This window comes from Cricetulus griseus, chromosome 8 (assembly GCF_003668045.3).
Source record: "Cricetulus griseus strain 17A/GY chromosome 8, alternate assembly CriGri-PICRH-1.0, whole genome shotgun sequence".
Taxonomy (NCBI): domain Eukaryota; kingdom Metazoa; phylum Chordata; class Mammalia; order Rodentia; family Cricetidae; genus Cricetulus; species Cricetulus griseus.
In genome coordinates, this window is record NC_048601.1 from 26,323,386 (window position 1) to 26,337,378 (window position 13,993).

General features: G+C 48.1%; 1 protein-coding gene across 33 annotated transcripts in view; it reads left to right on the top strand.

The window, feature by feature from the left end:
* Cacna1c (calcium voltage-gated channel subunit alpha1 C) overlaps nucleotides 1-12,154 on the top strand; it is a 555,448-nt gene extending 543,294 nt beyond the window's left edge. For 31 of the 33 annotated variants that reach the window (XM_035448892.1, XM_035448894.1, XM_035448896.1 and 28 more), the window contains 4 exons: nucleotides 186-289; nucleotides 1,343-1,446; nucleotides 3,303-3,638; nucleotides 5,302-12,154. In XM_035448892.1, coding sequence (XP_035304783.1) covers nucleotides 186-289; nucleotides 1,343-1,446; nucleotides 3,303-3,638; nucleotides 5,302-5,604 — 847 coding nt within the window. In that variant the 3' untranslated portion in view covers nucleotides 5,605-12,154. The remainder of the gene's footprint in view (nucleotides 1-185; nucleotides 290-1,342; nucleotides 1,447-3,302; nucleotides 3,639-5,301) is intronic. The other 2 variants (XR_004771141.1, XR_004771142.1) reach the window with 2 other exon arrangements.
* The last annotated feature ends 1,839 nt before the right edge of the window (nucleotides 12,155-13,993 follow it).

Below are 13,993 nucleotides of genomic sequence, written 5' to 3' on the forward strand. Positions count from 1 at the left end.
CCTGAGAGCAGACCGAGGTTTCTTAGCACACTCTGCTACCTGTCCCCCATACCTATAGGGTAGGTGCACAGGCAGGCATTGCCTTCACTAAGGAAAAAGGAAACTGCTTTCTGGGAATAGCACCTGTCCTGGTGGGTGGCGCCTCTCAGTCTTCAGGAACAAGCACCAAACGTTCTCTGTTCCAGACTCTCCTACCAGGATGATGAAAACAGACAACTGACATCTCCAGAGGATAGGAGGGAGATCCAGCAATCTCCAAAGAGGAGTTTCCTCCGCTCTGCCTCTCTAGGTAAACTCACATGTTTCTCTGGAAATGTAGACAGTAGTCACATCCAAAGATGGCAGTGGTCAGATACCAAGGGACAACTGAGAAACTGTTTAAGCCTCACTTAAGCAGTCTCTAGAGATGGGCTGGTAGGCATGCAGAGTGACAACATAATGTAGCAGGCTTTCTTGGACCATCAGCCCCAAAATCATAACACAGAGACTTCTTATCAATTATGAAAGCTTGGCCTTAGCCTAAGCTTGTTTCTAACTAGCTCTTATAACTTAAATTAACCCATTTCTGTTCATCTACATGCTGTCATGTGACTCATGGCTTTTAATTCTCCTCCTGAATGTCCTGCTCCCTCCCATCTCCTCTGGAGTCTCCCGGACTCCTAGATTCATTTCCTTTCCTCTCTCTCTGACTGGAAGTCCTTCCTAACCTCTTCCTGCCTAGCTATTGGCCATTCAGCTCTTTATTAAACCAATCAGAAGGTGCCTTGGCAAAGACACATCTTCACAATGTACAAAAAGATTATTCCACAAGATAGCTCTCCAAAGACTGAGTTTGTTGGAATGGGACTTAGACATTGGCTACTCAGATGCCTCGGAGAAAAGCTGAGGCATAAAATGAGCTTGGGACTGATAGCCTTACCTGAGAATGAGCCTCTTTCAGTCAGCTCTGTCACCATAATAAAACACCTGAGATGATCAGCTTAAAAACAAAAAAGATGAATTGGGGCTCACAGTTTTGGAAGCTCTGCTCATTACTTTGGAGTCTGTGGCACAATAGTGCATCATGATGGGAAATGTGCCCTTTGCCTCCTGGCCAGGAAGATAAAGGAGGGAAAGAGACCAGTGTCCCATGATCTCCTCCAAAGACACATGACCAGAGGCGGAAAGCTCCCATGAGGTTCCACCTTTCAAATATTAAACCAACCTTTCAGCTGTACCAACTGGGGACTAAGCCTTTACTACATGGTCCTAGGTAGATGTTGTGGATCTAACTGTAGCAGAGCTGTCACAGACCGGTACCATCACCTATGTCCTGATTCTAGTTCTTCTGCTGCTTTTGCAGGTCGAAGGGCCTCCTTCCACCTGGAATGTCTGAAGAGACAAAAGGATCAAGGGGGAGACATATCTCAGAAAACAGCCTTGCCCTTGCATCTGGTTCATCATCAGGTATTTACACCTGTGCACAGGCCACAAGCCACACCTCTCTAGGATGACAGCAGATCCCAGAAACCCTTCTGTCTTCCCTTCTCAGATGGCTGTGCGTCAGCCCCCTGAGTAGGACCATCCACTGGGTAGGGCAGATACCACAGTGACTCTGAAAAGCAGGTCCCCATGACATCCTAGTGAGGCTTCCTTTTGTGATGCTAACTGGAAGCTTTGGGACTCTCAAGCCTTCTCCTTCAGCACTCAGATATCCCTCCCTGACATACTGCCTTATGCTGCACTCTCTGAAGCAGATACAGTCAGACCTAGGGTTTTGGGGACCTGGAAGCTGAACTTCGCAGCTGTCTGTCCATCCACTGCACTGCAGAAATGATGGCATCATGGTTAAGAGTAGGGAATGCTGGGCATGGTGGCCATGCTTCCAGTCACAGCAAGCAAGAGGATGGAAAGTTTAAGACTAGGCTGGACAGGCAAAAAAAAAAAAAAAAAAAGAGTGGGGAATGGTCTCCAAGGAGACAAGGCCTGGGAGACGAGTTAGATAAAATCTATCCTATCATGGCACAGCTGAGAAAGTGAAAACACCAATGTCACACACACTCTTGGTGATGTAGAACAAGGAGAAACTTCAGGCTACAGCAAATAGGGATCTAAACCTCAGCTCCCCAGTTTACCTTTGTGATTACAAACTCCCTTTGGACCTATGCTATCAGTGTGTATATGTGCACGTGTGTGTGTGTGTGTGTGTGTGTGTGTGTGTGTGTGTGTGTGCATGTGATTATATGTGTGTATACATATGTGTGGGTATGTTAGTACTTGTGTGCATGTGTTTGTGTGTGTGAGCACAAGCATACAAATGTGTTTTATAAACTGATACAACTTTAACTCAAAGGCCAAAACCCTGTCTAAATGGGGATTACTGTCATGATACTGTCATTGTTCCAACATAATGAACATAGCTTTATGCTTCCCTTACATTTCCAGGTGCCCAGAAGCTGGGGACTCCATGAGTTGGGGAGAGGGAAGGAAAGCAGGATATAGGGACACTATATGGTCTATTTTAAAAGCTTCCTCCAAGTTGGTTTTGTCCATGTGCCCTTGTGCCCATTGGTGGAAAATGAGGTTTCTCTTTGTGTCCTTCTGCCACCTCCAACCTGTTCTCTCTGTCTCCCAGAGATGAACAGTCCCACCACACAGTGTCATTCTTTTCAACAAACACATCCCATCTGAGCAGTGGACAGTGCCAGAGAGTCACAGTGACAGTGGGGATGCAGGGTTACCCTCAGGATTCTCTGGAGCATTTGGGGATGGAGAAGACAGACATGGGAATCGTTAATCAGTCTAATGTTAAACAGGAGTCAAAACACCCTGCTTGAGATTGACAGGGCGTTATCAGTGGGCCTATTTCATGGTAAAAGTTCAAATAATGATGTTATGACTACTGGTTTTGTCTAGGTCTTAATGATAGACACTATACCTCAAAAACCTTATTTCACACTGGCCTTTAGGTCGGTGCATTGAGAGGGCACTGGCGAATTCTGGCTCTGTGAAGAACACATCATCATTGTCCTCTCTGCTCTAATGGGAAAGCCAGAGTGACTGAATCCAGAGAATATGGGTGGCAGAGTCTACACAGTGGATGATCAGGATTGCACTCAGTTGTAAGGTCCTGAAGCTAGAGGGAAATGCATCATGTCAAAGGAAACGCTCACTAAAATATTTCCTATACCAAGTCTCAGTGAGGTAGACGGGATTTGAGCTTCGAGAATTTTAGACAGAACTCACTGGGAAATATTAGCTTCAAAGTTACTCCGAAGGCAGAGGGCTGACCCTCCTAGTAACTCCTTTTCTTGTGTCCACAGGCATTGGCAGTGGCAGGTTTGAGTCCCCTCCTGCAGAGAAGCCATTCTCCTACCAAGATCCCCAGGGCATGCCCCACACCCCCTGTCACCCCTGGCAGCCGGGGCAGGCCCCTACAGCCCATCCCCACCCTACGACTGGAGGGGGCTGAGTCCAGCGAGAAACTCAACAGCAGCTTCCCATCCATCCCCTGCAGCTCCTGGTCTGACGAGACCACTGCCTGTAGTGGGGGCAGCAGCATGGCTCGGAGAGCCCGGCCTGTCTCCCTCACCGTGCCCAGCCAGGCTGGAGCTCCGGGGAGACAGTTCCATGGCAGTGCCAGCAGCCTGGTGGAAGCGGTATGTGAATTTGAACTCCTGGGGAGGGAGAGACTCCAGAAAACAAGAGACTTTTGTGCAGATGTGGAATCCTGGCTCCTTCCCAAGTAGACTAGGTGTCAAGTGTGTAAACTAGGGAACTGCTGAAGGAAGGCCTGGCCTGCAGAAAATCACAACCATGACTATACAAGTTGATAGCCACTGGGTGTAATGAACAGGGAGAAAGTCCTTAGTAAAGCACGGGGCCAGTGAACCCAAGAAAGGCCCTGCTGCCTCCCAGTGTTCACGCATGCTGGGACTTGTTCCTACAAAGAGGGCCAGGGTTCAGTGTGCTCAACTCTCACTGCTCAGGAGAACAGCTCCCCAGAGCTTTAGAAGCTTGCCAGAGGAAACAGGCGTTGTCAGGGCTCCCAGTGACTCTAACGCATGAGTGGCCAAGTATAAGATGGAATTTTTTTCTCCTTGGCTTCTGTTCCTCCTTTAGAGAGTTCAGTGTCACAAGTCCTCTGCCCCGAGGAGCATCGATTCCAACCCTAGCATCTCATTTTTGGAGCCTTTGACAAACTGAAACAAACCCCAACGAGTGTGGCAAGGTCCTTAGAAACCATCTCCTAGGAGAACCGGTGGAGGGGAGACCTTGCCAACACAGCTGTCCCCACTAAGAGGACTGTAAGGGAGTCAGTCTCTGCCATCAAGCTGTGGCTGCGTCTGTCCTGTGGTCAGATGGACCTGGGAGTGGAGTTCAGTCAAGTAACTCTGGTCCTTCCAACTCGGAAAGGCTAAGTCTTCGCTTGAGCTTGCTTGTTCTTGCTCATCTCAAGTCCCAGAGACTCTTACTAGGTGCAGAGACTCAGGTGTAGTGAGACCTCTGGGAAAATGGGTTTTAGCTCTCTGTGAGCTCCCACTGTGGTGGTGAGGGCAAACAGGTGAAAAAATAAGCATGCTAGGGCTGGAACAGGCGGGGTAGCAGTAGAAAAGTCAGGCAAGGTGAGGAGAGAGTGACTCGGGCAGAGGGGGAGGAACAGGGGCGAGGGAGAAAAAGACCCGCCCTGCCTGCCATATTCTACCCCTTAGCTCAGAGACTTCGGAGTCTTCCTTCAGCAGTCGCTAAAGCAGCCAGCAGGAAGGGTGGGCACATGCTCCCAAACAAAAGCAGACCATGCATCCGACACAAGGAGCCCTGGAGTTGCAGACAGCTGGCCGGGGTGGGGGCAGTGGTTATCACCAAATGAAAGTGAAGGCTTCTTGGAAACGACAACGTGAAAGATGGCTTGGGGGCCAGAGAGGAGAAAAGAAAAGGAGGCAGGCTGTGATCTGCCTGCGGAAAAGCAGAGGGGAGTCCGCACACAGCTCCTCTGCAAGTTCCTCCTCGTTTTGTTTGAACCCGCCTGCCTAAAGCTCCCTCCTCTGATCTGTGCACGCCCACTTCCTTTGATCCATACCCCATCTCTACTCTCCAGTGAGTGTCCCTCTTAGCACACAAATACAGACACACAAACACGCATACACACCCCCCACATACACACATGCATGCATCCATGCATCCGTACACACACACACACACGGCACATGTTATGTACACACACAGATGCTTTGCTTCTCAGCAGCCTGCCGCTTCATCCTTAGGGAACTTTGAACTCCAGTGACCACGCCCCTCTTCTGTCTTCTTGCCCCGCCTTTTCAGGTCTTGATTTCAGAAGGACTGGGACAGTTTGCTCAAGATCCCAAGTTCATCGAGGTCACCACCCAGGAGTTGGCCGACGCCTGTGACATGACGATAGAGGAGATGGAGAATGCGGCAGACAACATCCTCAGTGGGGGCGCCCAGCAGAGCCCCAACGGCACCCTCTTACCTTTTGTGAACTGCAGGGACCCGGGGCAGGACAGGGCTGTGGTCCCAGAGGACGAGAGCTGCGCATATGCCCTGGGGCGAGGCCGGAGCGAGGAGGCGCTCCCGGACAGCAGGGCCTACGTCAGCAACCTGTAGTCCACGGGGCTGGCGAGACGCGGGTGTTTTTTATTCGTTTCAATGTTCCTAATGGGTTCGTTTCAGAAGTGCCTCACTGTTCTCGTGACCTGGAGGTAACCGGAACAGCGTCTTCATTCACTGCTGTCGGGACAAGCCTCAGAGCTGGGCGGTGTGCGGAGTCGGCTTTTCAGGGGAGAGAAGGCCAAGGCCGTGGTGCAGGGCTCCAGCACCTTCCCGCGGCAGCACCGCCCAAAGGACCCCACCCCCCTAAGCAAAAGGGTGTTTTCCCCTTGCTTGTAAAAACAGTCATTTGCACTTGTTCTGTCTGAGCCTGGCCGTCTCAATGGAGCAGGGACCCAGGGATCTATGGCGGGAGTAGGCCAGCGCCCCGTGTAGGGGCTGGGGAGGTGGCTGCAAGGTTCCCAGCAGTGCAGGCCTGGTCCCTTCAGGGATCCTTCCCCTGCAGGAGCTGAGGTGCAGGTGGCTAGAGCCAGTGCAGACCACACCACCCGCCCTCAGCTAGCCAGGCCAGGGGGGTGCAGGCTGCTGCCTAGTAATCGCGGTTTCATGGTTTGATGGTCCTTGTTAGCATGTTGCGGTTTTCTGGGTTTTGGTTTCTTTATTTTTTATTTGCTGTGCTTTTCCACGGGAAAGGGAGGAAGAAGAGCGTTTACAGTTGCGCAGCCTCACTCACTGTTTCCATATTTGCGTTATTTAAGTCGGATTTGGTTTTATTATATTCTTTAAATGGTGCGGTTTTCTCCCCCACCCCTCCTTTTCCACCCATGGAGCGAGGGCTCAATATCACCACAGGAAGGTTTACCTGCTCTGTGTATGCCCAGTAACCTGTTACAATTTCCTTAAGTAACAGCGCCTCTCCCCCCCCCCTTTCTTTCTGGTTGGGTTGAGCGTCACAATCTGCAGGTAACAGGCAGTTAGATTAGGTGTTGCGCGCCTGGGCGGTTGAGCTGGGCTCCGTTCTAAGCTGGGCGTATGGATAGATTCAAGAGAGAGGATGTATGAGCATCTGTGTGTCACACGTGTGTCCATAGTGGGTCGTCTGTGCGTGTGTGCACCCACATGGTGCGTGCGCACCCCATCCACCCCCCACCCCCACCCCTGCACAAAAGTCCGTAGATCCCCGTTCCGGTTTGACTGCAGGGAGCTCTGAATCCGGGGCTGTTAGAAAGCAAAAACAAATCACTGTCTCCGCTTCTGCTTCTGAAACGAGACTCGGTAACTGCATTTCCTGTCCCACGAGATATGCAAAAGCAATGCAATAATATCCATTTTAAAATACGATTGTGAGTTGTGTCAGCATTAAAATTCTATTTTAAAAAAACACAAAATTTAAGGGAAAAACTCAAGAAGACATTTTGCTTCGATATATTCTGTGTAATGTTTTATTGCATTGATAATGTTTCTGTTGAAGAAACTGTTATACTTGAATTCAGGTCAGTTTCAGTATTTTTCAAATATTTTTTTAAAAACTGAATTGCAATTGTGCCAAGCAAATACAATGACTTAAGTTTGTTTTAAAATTCACTTCTTGTATATTTTGCTGCATGTAAAGTAAATCATTTTGTATTTGGAGTGTGACAAGCTTTACCTTTGAACTCTGAAGTGCTTTTTCTACATGTGGTTGGGGAGGAGATGGTTTTCTTTCATTTGCAAAGTGAACAAAGGTAACCCTGGTGTCACTCCTCACTCTGCTCTCCACTGGCAGGTCTGGGAGGTACCATTTTGCATATCCTGTGTTTTGTTTCCATTTCCCTCAATATCTTTCCCAAACCAGGTGGTAAGACAGTCCATTGCTACATCTTGCTTTGCAAGGTCAGCACATGTTTCATCCAGGTCTTCACTTTCTGCCTTCTGCTGTTCTCTGTGGAAACTTGTCCAGGATGCTCCTGTGGAGGTGGCTGGCTTTCCAAAGTGCTCCCGCAGCACACGTCCCAACTGAGAGGATGAGGTGACAGATGATCAGACTGGGGCAGTGTAAGACAGATTCATCTTTGACACAGTGATCTACCCAAACACAGATAGCCATAGCCATGCCTAGAGAAAGGTGATGGGATGGAACAGTGGTCCTTCTAGAAACTACTCATCCTTTCCTTCTTCCAAAGCAGGGAGTCAGAGAAGAGGGCGGGACATTGGGCTCTCATATAGGGATGAAAGGAGCAGTTTGTGTGGGGCTTTTATTCGGGCTCCTCCGTGTCTTGTCTGCCTTCAGCAACCCTTACAATCAGCACCAGGTCCTTCAGTTGTGTCTTAACAGGAATGGTTGAAAAGGAAGGACTAGGGAAAATAAGACTTGACCATTCACCCAGAATTTACCTAGGTACGGAATATCTTCCCATCCCACTGTCCTAACAGTCTTTTGGGGAGATTATGTGAGAATCTGCTAGAAATTCCAGCAAGGATATTCTTCATTGAAGATGAATCTACTCTTGCAGGCTGTTTCATGAAAATGCATATAGGTACCCAGTGTCCACAGGTCAACCAAAGTCTAGAAACAGGTGTCTCCTAGGATTTCCATGTGCTGTTGACCAGGCGTTTATGCACCCTTTGCAATACCAGTAATGGCTTCTAGAATGTAGAGTAGATGGCATCCTTTGTCTTGTTTCCACAAAGTTCTACGACTGTGTTGATATCACTGTAGTGACGATGAAGAGGGGAGCCCTCTGATTGGCTGTCTGTTTCTTGCATACATCTGACCCTGGGGAAGTGTGGTGTTTTGATTGCTCCTACACACAGACATGCATGCTCTGCATGCTCAGTCTCCTCATGCTGCCTTGATTTCCTCTGGAAATCTGCATTGTCAGATTCTACTGACCAATGGCATAAGCTACAGGCCAAGCTCCTGCAGCTCCTGTCAGGACTCTGTCCAGTGTGGTTTCCAAACCCTCCCTACACCAGTCATATCCACAGGCTGCCTTCTCCCTGATGGCCAAGAAGACCAGAGTAGCCTTTCACTCATACACTGCACCCTGCAAGAATAGCAGCATCAGGGACGATGGGCCCCTTGCCCTTGGTTGCTAGAGGGAAAGGAGATTCAGCCGCCAGTGGGTCTTTCATGCTTGGCTTAATGACTACCTGAATAAGTTTGACACATGCTGCCTGCCACCAGGACAGACGGGAACAGTGTGTAGGAAAGCCAGTGAACATCCAGGCCAGACTATCTACTCTCCACCCAACATGGAATTTCCCCAGTGACTGTTTTGAACATGATTATCAGGTCTTCTGCAAGCCTGAGAGTCCCTGAATGGCAGGGGAATTAGGCTGCAGCTGGGGACCAAAGGTACATGAAGGAGCATAGACCATGTGCTTACATCTGTCCTATGACTAGCTTTCTCTTTCATTTCCAATCTTTTCATGTGTGAGGCCATATTATACAAAGTCCAGTTGGTTCCTTTCTGCCTGGTCCTAGAAGGTTCTTCATATCTTCAGGTTAAAAGAGAGACACTTTCCTAGTCCTAGTTGATTTGTAAATGTCTTCCCTATTAATCATGGTTCCCATCTTTCTTAACCTGTCTAGGAATCCAAGGCCCTAGGAATCTGCCTTTTACCTTCCTCTAGTACCCTGGTTTAAAATTCTGGGTACTGTGAACTGAAGGTCTGTTTCTTTCTCACAGTTCTCAGCCATCCAGAGCTCCAGAGACCCTAACAGCAGGCAGCGCTTCCTTTGCCCAAATCAGCACATTTCTGAGAACACTTGAAGTCAGCAGAAGGAAAGTGTCTATTGTACAGAGGCCAGGAGACACATTCCACAGCTCGTGAGGGCAGGCCAAGAGAGCAAGAATCCAGGTCAAGCATCGAGTCAAATCTGGTCATCAGGGCTTTTAGCCTTCCCATACCACATTTCAAATGTCTCCAAGAGGGGAAGGATGGCCCCTCCATCCTGGGACCTTGAGTGACTGAAATGCCCTCACTCGGGAGCTAGAAACAATTGAGTAGGACCTGAGGAAGGATTGTTTGGCTTTCAGAAGAGCTACTCAGAGCCCAGAGAAGCTAAAACTTGTTGTAAGTGTCCTGGCTGAATCTGTTCTTCAACAAAGCCCTGGCTCTGAAGCAGGTGTCAGCACAGAGAGAACTAGAGGGTGTGGGGTGAGGAAAGGGCATATCCTGACCCCATCTTTGTCATCATATGGAAAGCGGCTTCTGTGTGATCCAGCCTTGGCAAAGGCTGATGGCGCCATAATCTGCTTTGTGAAAAATAAATTCCTACCCTAGGTGTTTTTCCAGCTAAATCAGCCTAGCTAGAGAGATGTTGTCCTTACCTGGACAAGTGAGGCCCCTCCACGGCATCGGGCCAAAGAATTTGCCAGTGGGAAAGTCGTTGGGGGAGCTTGGGTCTCACTCACCAAAGTCCATGTTCTACAGCAGCTGCCGTGTGGAAAGGCGTCCTGGAAGGCTGTGAGGAGAAAAGCCCCCTACCTATGATGTAGTGACAGGCCCCTTCCTGCCTTTAGCATTTCACTCCTCTTCCTCCTCCTCCCCCTCCTTTCCCTCCTCCTTCCCTGTCCTCCACTTGCCCTTCCCCTCCTCTGCAAACCCAGTGAATGGAACACAGAGGTGGAAGGAACCATTTGCAGATTCTTAGTGTTTGTTTTTGTTTTTGTTTTTAATGCCATATCTCACCTTGTTAGAGAGGCAGTTCACACACACACACACACACACACACACACACACACACACACACCCTAAGGCACAAGTGCTGAGGTGATGGCCACATTGTGTTTTTTTTTCCCCCCCAAAGAAAAGGAGGACCATGGTAGGTGTGTTCAACCTATTGAGTCTATGACTCTGTGTCCCAGAACAGAGGTGAAGTGACCCAGCACATTTGTAGATGATGTCTTATTATAATGGAAAAACAGTGAACACCTTTGAAGAGGAACACGTGGAAGAAACTAGAACAATTTCCATGGGTGAAAATGGTGACAGTTTTATTCATCTACAATGAGTAATACTACCACTCTTAAACTCACCCTTTTCCTCCAACCATCTTAAGAGGTTTGGTTCCATATAATATATGATAAGAACCTGATCTTCCTGGTTATGTGAGGAAGACCTGCTAACCTGTCTCTGAAAGGGAGTTGGAGAATGTAGCTGGATATATCAAGCATTGCAAATTAATTCAATACAGAGAGTAAAGTCTGAATTGAGATTTTCCTGTTGTGTTTCTCTCAGGTCTCTGCTAGCTATAAGGAAGACAAGGCCAGAAAAAATACAATGGAAATGTGAAATGTCATATCACCAGAGCCAAACTGCCTCAGGTGCTCACTGCTTTGGAGATGTAACCCCTCATCCCCATGGGAAATCCTATGCACCCCAATTTCCCAGAATCTAAATGTATGAAGGCTACAGAACAGGTGACATGCCACTCACTCCAGCAGAAATGAGTCAATTATTGCAAATTTGCCACCTAAAATTTCCCTTGTGTACCACTCAGCAGGGTCACTACAGAGACAGTTTGGGGAGGCAGAGGCTGTAGGGAGTCAGAGGGGGATTCCATTTTCCATTTTGGGGGAGCAGTGTGAAGGTACCGGGAGGTTGAACCAAGGACCTTCCTTGTGCATGCTGGACAAGTGCTTTAGCTTTTATTTTGAAACAGCCTCTGCCTGCTAAGACTTCCCAGCATGGAGAACTACACCAAGGGTAAAAGGAGGAGAGAACTCTTGGGAATTGACGACAGGTGATTCGTAAGCAAGCAATCCCTGCAGAGGGAGGGCCCTTTAGAAGGCATCACAGTGAGCCATGAGCTATGGGCACCTTTCTGTTCACCACACAGCACATTTCCACATCTGCATCCCAGCCCCTAGACTTGAAATCCACCCCTCAGCCTTCCTACCAGACCATACACCCATCTGCCCTGCCCTGCTTGGACATGTGTTTCCCGCTCACTGCCCATAACAAAGCCTGAGCGGCAGGGGAACAACAGGGTTTACACACTCTGTGGCGGTAGCAGTTAAGAACAACCTGTGGGGAAAGAAGTCAGTGAGAAACGGGGTGGCAGATCCCCAGGAGTGAACGCTGCAATGTCTGCCTCTCTCATAACACTACCATTCCACTTTAATCTGCCAGTGTTGCTAAGGAAAACGTCCCTTCATGTAAAGGGTCCACATAAAGCAGATGCCACCCCCACCTCTCCATGTGTCTGCTCAGTCCATTTTTATGTTCCCGAGAAAGCCTGTGTCATGTGCCATGCCTGTTCCCACAGAGGCATGAAGAGATGAACAGGCTTCTGTGTGACTCATATACTCCTGCCCATCCCACACCCTGCCCCTCCAGGCTCCACGACACCACAGTCTGACTGTTGTAAATATTGTTGTACAGTTTGTAATCATCAAATAATCCTGTTGTCAAAGGCCCTGCCTGCTGCGCCTTCTCCCCCTCGAGCAAGGCCAGGGAATCTAGAAGGGAAAACCTTCAAGGAGAGCTTCAGGGTCCATCTCTGTGTGAGACGCTACTGTATATTCCTGTAAGATTGCATTTTTATCTAAGGAATGATGTTATTTAAAAAACAAACAAAAAACGCAAAAAAGAATTGCAAATAAATTTCTTAACAATGCCAATCTTGGTCTAATCAGTATCTCCCCTCTCCACACCTGTCCTTTTTCTCCTGTTTCTTCAGGCCACAGAAATAGATTTCACCCTCAGTGTTTCACTTGCAATGGATCCTTTAAAGTGGGGGAAGATGGGGGATGTGACTCCAGCATAATCCCTAACTTCATGACCACAGTGGACCTCAAATAGATGTCCTTCCATTTATGAAAGAGTCGACAAAAATGACCACAGGCGAATAAGGAAGCAGAATAAGAGAAATGAAGTGATTAGCTCAGAAAATAGAAGTACTGTCCCCTAAATAATTGGTTTTGGATAAGTGGGGGAGGGGTGTACACTAGGGAAGGAGAGAGAAAGTAGGATGTGCAGGGCTTTGCAGCTATCATATGCAAGGTTCTGTGGTTACCATGATGATGTAAACTGGCTCACACAAAGCTTGCAGAATAATCTCCATGAAAAACAGATTGTTGCAGGGATTCCAGGAGGCTCAGGAACCTGTTTCCTGCCTAGAAAGGGACTGCTCTACTGGTCTCTGGCTTCTTGTAACTCCTCAGGAAACCCCAAAGAGGAATTCCTGGACAGTCAACTTGTCTTAACTTGGACAGGTTCAGCTTTCATCCCAGCAGCAGTCACATGCCCCACTCAGCCCGGCACAGCAACTGAACCTTCATCCAGAGCAGCTGGCATGGATGGAGCCTGTGGGGACCACAGCAGATGGAAAAGCAAATTGTCTTGAACATCAAAAATCTGTACTCAGCAGAGATTGCTGCTTCTAACCACAGATGTGCAAACACAGAAGCAGGAAATCATCCTTGTACCCCTATCACTGGGAGCTGCTTCCCCACGCAGCTGAAGTGACTTCCTAGATTTAAAGGGCTGGCACCCTCTTCCATCCTTCTTTCCCTTTTTTCTCCTTTTGGAAACTAGACATTAAAGACTAATCATCCAAAAGTAACTATTTAGATGAAGGACATTGGAAAGTGATTGCCCATATCCAGGGAAAGGCTGGCCTCAGAAAAGATGCAAGAAAGCCTAAGTTCATACATTGTGCTCATCAAAACTGGCCCTGGGTATGGAGCTTACCCTGCTTCCTTAAAGACTTATAATCCCAACACAGAGGGAGGCTGAGGCAGGAGGGTGACTGTGAGTTTGAGGCTAGCCTGGCCAACATTGTGAGTTCCAGCCCAGCATAAGTGATAGAGAGACCTTGCCACCCAGACCTCACAATGAAAGAGCACCCAACCATAAGAAATGTGGGGAGGGGGACACACCTGATTTCCAGAGTCACTACATTTTTAGATTCAACTGTCCATTGTGCAACAAGAAATCACAAAACATACAAAGAATGACTCATTCAAAAGAAAAAGATTCAACAGACCATCTCTGAATAAGACCTGGAAAAATACTAAGCAAATATTACTCTCTTTTATAATTACATTTATTTGTCTGGGGATGCAGGGTGTACAGTACCGTAGCACACGTGTGGAGGTCAGAGGGCAACTTTCAGGAACCAGTTCCCTCCTTCCAGGGCTCTAACTTTCTTGACGATCTCAAAACTACAGAAAAATGTAGAGGAAGTCAAGAAAATGATATACAAATAGAACAGCAAGTTTGTAATCCTGGTGCTGGAACTAGAGACAAGAGGGCCCCAGGAGCTTGCCGATCAGCTAGGCTAACCCATAGGTCAGCTCCAGGGTCAGTGAGACACATACATACACACTATGTGCATACATACACACAAGCACAGGGTGTTAAATGGCATAGCAAGTGCACAGCAGATTAACAGTAGTCTATCTTAATGAATAGCTATTTTAAAATTAAGTGAATTAAAACTTCCAATTCAAAG